This window comes from Sinocyclocheilus rhinocerous, unplaced genomic scaffold, assembly GCF_001515625.1.
Source record: "Sinocyclocheilus rhinocerous isolate Xijiao unplaced genomic scaffold, SAMN03320098_v1.1 scaffold1676, whole genome shotgun sequence".
Lineage (NCBI taxonomy): Eukaryota > Metazoa > Chordata > Actinopteri > Cypriniformes > Cyprinidae > Sinocyclocheilus > Sinocyclocheilus rhinocerous.
In genome coordinates this window covers 668,003-673,535 of record NW_015644618.1, presented here as the reverse complement: position 1 = coordinate 673,535, position 5,533 = coordinate 668,003, and the positions used below count along the sequence as shown (strand labels likewise).

The following is a 5,533-nucleotide window of genomic DNA, read 5'->3' as shown; positions in this document are numbered from 1 at the left end:
TTTACTTAAGGTAGTATTAAACTTTCAATTTGAGTGGTTTACATTTTTTAAAATAGTGTAGGAGTAACACTATGATCAAAGAATTAGTAGACTAATCGTAATTCCATGTTAGGCCATGAGATGGTAATAGAGAAAATATATTTTTTAATCAAAGTGTCAGGAAATATTATTCTTTATTATACTTTATATTATTCTATATTATACTTTATTATACAATTCTTATATGAATGGAAGTTTAATGTATTGTGACGCTTATACTCTCTTTTTCTCTTACAAGGTGATATTGTCCTGTTTGACTTGTCTCATAAGATCCCATGACTATCATACTGGGCGCATTCTGTATTTTTTTTTAAAAGAGTCACGCCCATAAACATCTCGCGTCATTACGCACGGTCAAGACGCCAATAAAACAAATGCCGTAAAGAGCGCGCGGTTCGTTCTGTGAGCGTTAACTTGACAACGTGAATGGCTCTTCGCGTGTAGATGGGAAGTTCTTCTGTTGTCCCAGATATAGCCAGAAAATCAGTGCAATACATGTGTGTAATTGCACATCATGTACTTGGATATCTGATGGATAATGAGAGCAAAATCTTTTCAGAACCAAGGACAGCTCTCAACAGCCAAAATGATTTCGACACTGACGAAGGATCGCGTGCAGGCACTCATAACTAGTTTGACATCTGAAGTGATGGACGTGCGCTTTCTTAACAAGATGCACGATACCACTACAACTTTGCCGACGCCAAGTTTTATGGATAACGAGACCAGATGCGGAGAGCCGATTTTGAGTTACGGACACGTTGAAAAAGTGCTCATCGGAGGGGTTCTGACCTTGCTTACCTTTTTAACAATCTGCGGGAATTTGCTGGTGGTAATATCAGTGTGTTTTGTAAAGAAACTGAAGCAACCTTCTAATTACTTAATCGTTTCTCTGGCCGTAGCCGACCTGTCGGTTGCGGTGGTCGTAATGCCGTTTGTCAGCATCACTGATCTCATAGGAGGGCAGTGGATCTTTGGTCGTGTTTTCTGTAATGTTTTTATCTCGATGGACGTGATGTGCTGCACCGCTTCAATAATGACACTATGTGTCATAAGCATAGACAGGTAGGTCTCCCAGATATAGGTGCTGTAATTTAAAATATAGATGCAAACATAATTTGGTTAAATTAGTCAATGATAGATTACTGTATACAGTTTAAATGTTTCATTCAGTCAGTATATTGTGTGTATAGGAGACCGGGGTAAGTTGTCACATCTTTACTCCATTGAACATTTTTCAGGGTGGTTCATTTGTGAAAAACGGTTTCTGTATAGACTCATATCTTAACTTGACTACAAATAAACTACTGAACATTTTCACCATTACAGACCAAAAAAATAGGCTACAGCTACATTTACTCAGTGGCGGAGCCAGAGCTGACATCTGATTGGCCACCCCGGGAGCCACCCCAAAATTTAATATGCTACTATTTCATTTTCTTTGTTTAATCGTACTTAAAGAAGCATTTATTTTAGCCTCGAACTCAAGGACGCGACGCGACTGGTGTGCCGCATCGCCTCTGGCGTACCTTCCTTTGCTTACGCGCTCTCACTCCACACGTTCATTTTCTTACGGAGTGAAAAATATCGCAGAGCAAAGAGGGCAGACAACGCACTGTTAGACAAGACAGAGCAGGTTACTTTTTAAATAATAAGAAACAAAGTCTCAGCATTCAAATTAGTTAGTTTTATTAAGAATTTCAGACGATAAATACAGTTTTGGAGCTCTATAGTGGGTGACGGTTTAAGTGCGCTCCCGCTTTGCCTCAGTTCATGCAAAGCAGGAGTGTATTCTAATTAACATGAATTAAACATGAATGAACATCCGAGGGCCTGTTGAAAGATACACTACTACTTACTGAATGTATAGTGTCTCATGTAATCACTCAATGAGTGTTTCAACTCCAGAAAGCAGCTTGAAAACAGTCACATAACCTAAGAAAATCCATTCAGTGTCCATAAACTAGTGAGAAAAATGTACACTAGAGAGGAGAATTTTGCATAAAATTACATTTATTATATTTTTACTCAAATAATTACTCTTTTTTATTATAATTAATAAAAATGTATAGATAAAACGTTATTATAAAATTGGTCTAATATAAACTTGTATACAAATTAATTGTTACTTTTAACCTTAACAATAGGGTTACATACTGTATAGTTTAGTTTAGAAAAATTTAGAAAAAATAACACGTACTTAATTGCAAGCTTGTTCATTATTCCTGATTAATTCTCACTCCAGTCTGTACTCAAAGTTGGCAGCCCTGTTTGAAGTACGTTGAAGTTTTAGGTTTCCTGAACAACATTTACAAAATTCACTGTATGAGTTAATGTTAGATCTTTTGCACCAACCACTGGTTAATCAGATGATAAAAATAAGGGAAATAAGTTCCAATAGACTAACAATTGAAGTTACTGTAGGAAGCTAATGTGGAGTAAAGTTATCAACAATCATAGGATTTATTCATGCTTTTTTATGCCAGGTTGGATTTATACACTGATTTTCTGTCATGGTCTATGGACCCCCTGAATTAATCTTGGCCAGCCCATATATAAAACAGTAGCTCCGCCACTGCATTTAATTTTAGTGATAAGAAACAAAGTCTCAGCATTCAAATTAGTTAGTTTTATTAAGAATTTCAGACGATAAATACAGTTTTGGAGCTCTATAGTGGGTGACGGTTTAAGTGCGCTCCCGCTTTGCCTCAGTTCATGCAAAGCAGGAGTGTATTCTAATTAACATGAATTAAACATGAATGAACATCCGAGGGCCTGTTGAAAGATACACTACTACTTACTGAATGTATAGTGTCTCATGTTGCTAATGCATTTCCAATGAGCTGAAATACAATTGAAATGTACTTGAAGTACATTAAAACGATGCTTCAAATATACTCTTAACTGTAGTTCATGAAGTGTTAAAAGGACATTTTAAATGTATTTTAAGAATTACACTTAAATTGCACTAAATATACTTAAAGTGGTTCCATTTTAACACAATTTCAATATATTAAATATATTACAAATAGATTAAAATCCAACTTAAACATATCTTGAAATACACTTAATATACTTAAAGTTGTTTCAAAATAATACATTTAATATGCACTTAGTATAGTATAATTTAAATATAGTAAGTATGTCTGAAAAAGCACAATTTAAATATATTTCTTTTTCACCTGGGCATGGAAATTGCTGTCCTCATTTTAATGCTTTTGCCCTTTGTCTTTTCTGTTCTGTGCCCCAGAACGTTTCCCTCCAAATAGCATACACATGTAAAGTACTTCACTAGTTTCAGAAGCACCCTCATTGAATTGGTTCTGGAACCCTGCCCAGAATTAAGTTGTAACCAGGAGTACTATATGAACAGTGTAAAACGTTAAAGAGCAGGTCATATGGTATTTTAAAGTGTCCCAATATTGTCTTGGAGTCCCCTTCCTATACCTGTATGTTTCACAATAGAACATGCCGTTAAACAGCCTTATTTAAACACATTTTCAGGAAAATGTAAACACTTAAATAATTCTGAAACACAAAACGATTTATAAAACCAGCCAAAATGTAAAAAGTAATGTGCAAAAAAAAAAAGTCAAACCATCAGTAAACCATTAATAAAACCATTAGTCATGTCATTTATATATGTATATAGAGAGAGAGAGAAATAATTATGACAGCATACACTGAAAAAAATGGTAACATCTAAATTAACTGGCTTTATTCAAGTCAAAATCAATGTTACCTAATATCACTCAAACACATTACATTATTTTCAAGCTTCTAAACTTAATTTAATAATGGGTTAAATCAGGTAGATATATCTCTTTAAGATATATCTCAATTAAAGGTTATCAATTTTTATGGTGTATGTAACATTTTTGAAAAACACACTTGTCATGAGAACTTTGCTATAGAAATCTCCCTTTTTATATATATTCGACTATTGTCTGAATGTATGTCAGTGTGATTTTATTATAATCACTTGTTTACCAAACAAATATTTAAAAAACAAACAAACAATTATTCATTATGACAGCTAGCCCCAGTCTCTTTTCAAGGAGTTATTTCAAGCTTAGATTGTAATATTCCAAAGAAGGACAAAGAAAGACACTGCGAAAGTGCCCACATTTATGCATTATTTGACAGTGATGCACTTTAACAGTTCTTTTTTTCCTTCTTTCATTTTTCCCATTCTCCATTCCATTTTCTCAGGTACCTGGGCATCACTAAGCCATTGACGTATCCTGTGAGACAGAGTGGAAAGTGCATGGCCAAAATAGTGCTGTCTGTATGGCTTCTCTCTGCCTCCATCACCCTGCCCCCACTGTTTGGATGGGCTCAGAATGTCAACGACGACAATGTGTGTCTGATCAGCCAGGACCTGGGCTACACTATATACTCCACCGCCGTGGCCTTCTACATCCCCATGTCCGTGATGCTCATTATGTACTACCGGATATACAGAGTGGCAAAGGTGAGTGCTGCCAAACACACAATCGTTGGCTTTCCCAAAGCCGAAGATGAGGAAAGCGTGAACTGCGTGACTGCGGTCCTAAAGCTGCAGAGGGAGGTGGAGGTGTGTGTGAGCTTTTCTCGCCTTCTCAAAAATGACCGTAGAAACATCTCCATCTTCAAAAGAGAGCAGAAGGCAGCGGCCACCCTCGGGATTGTTGTGGGGGCTTTTGCTGTATGCTGGCTGCCCTTCTTCCTGCTTTCTACGGCGCGGCCGTTCATCTGTGGAGTGCAGTGTAGCTGCGTGCCTTTGTGGGTGGAGAGGACGCTGCTTTGGCTGGGTTATGCCAACTCGCTCATCAACCCCTTCATTTATGCATTCTTCAACAGAGACCTCAGGACCACCTACCACAACCTCATCTGCTGCCGCTATCGGAACATCAACCGCAAGCTATCGGCAGCCAGCATGCACGAGGCTTTGAAACTAGCTGAGAGACCTGACCTGGTGTTGTAGGCTGTCCGTACCCTTCATGTCTCTCTAGGGACTGAAGCAGTCACATGGAGACTGAGAGAGGTTTTTGATGAATTCTTTATTGCTCTCACAGAAGAGCTTTTCAGTCACTTCAATTAAGTCAAATTGCAATGACTTCAATTAAGTGAAATTGGAATGGTTGTAAAGCTTCATGATATGTTTTATAAAAGGCTTTATAATATAATTCGGTCACTATTTACTTACCCTCATGTCGTTCCAAACCTCTATGACTTTCCTCAGGATTTCACAAAAGTCACATTGGACCCCGCCGACTTCCATTATATGGACATAAAAAAAAATTTTTAATCTAAAGTTCACAGGTTTGGAACAACGTGAGGGTGAGTAAATGATGATAGAATTTTCATTTTGGGGTGAACAATCTCTTTAAGTACCTGAGGACAAATTTATAAAGCATAATAGAACACAAGAATAAAGTATGCAGTGTACGAGCAACCATAAATATGTTTTCAACACTCCACTTCATTGCAGTCCCGTCCCGTCCCTTCTGCC

The 5,533-nt window shown here is 37.1% G+C and overlaps 1 protein-coding gene across 1 annotated transcript; it reads left to right on the top strand.

Moving 5' to 3' along the window:
- The first annotated feature begins 572 nt into the window (after positions 1-572).
- Positions 573-5,005, top strand: LOC107758424 (5-hydroxytryptamine receptor 7-like). Its single transcript, XM_016576143.1, has 2 exons — positions 573-1,104; positions 4,252-5,005. Exons 1-2 carry the CDS (start codon positions 578-580, stop codon positions 5,003-5,005), a joined length of 1,281 nt encoding a protein of 426 aa, XP_016431629.1. The 5' UTR covers positions 573-577.
- The last annotated feature ends 528 nt before the right edge of the window (positions 5,006-5,533 follow it).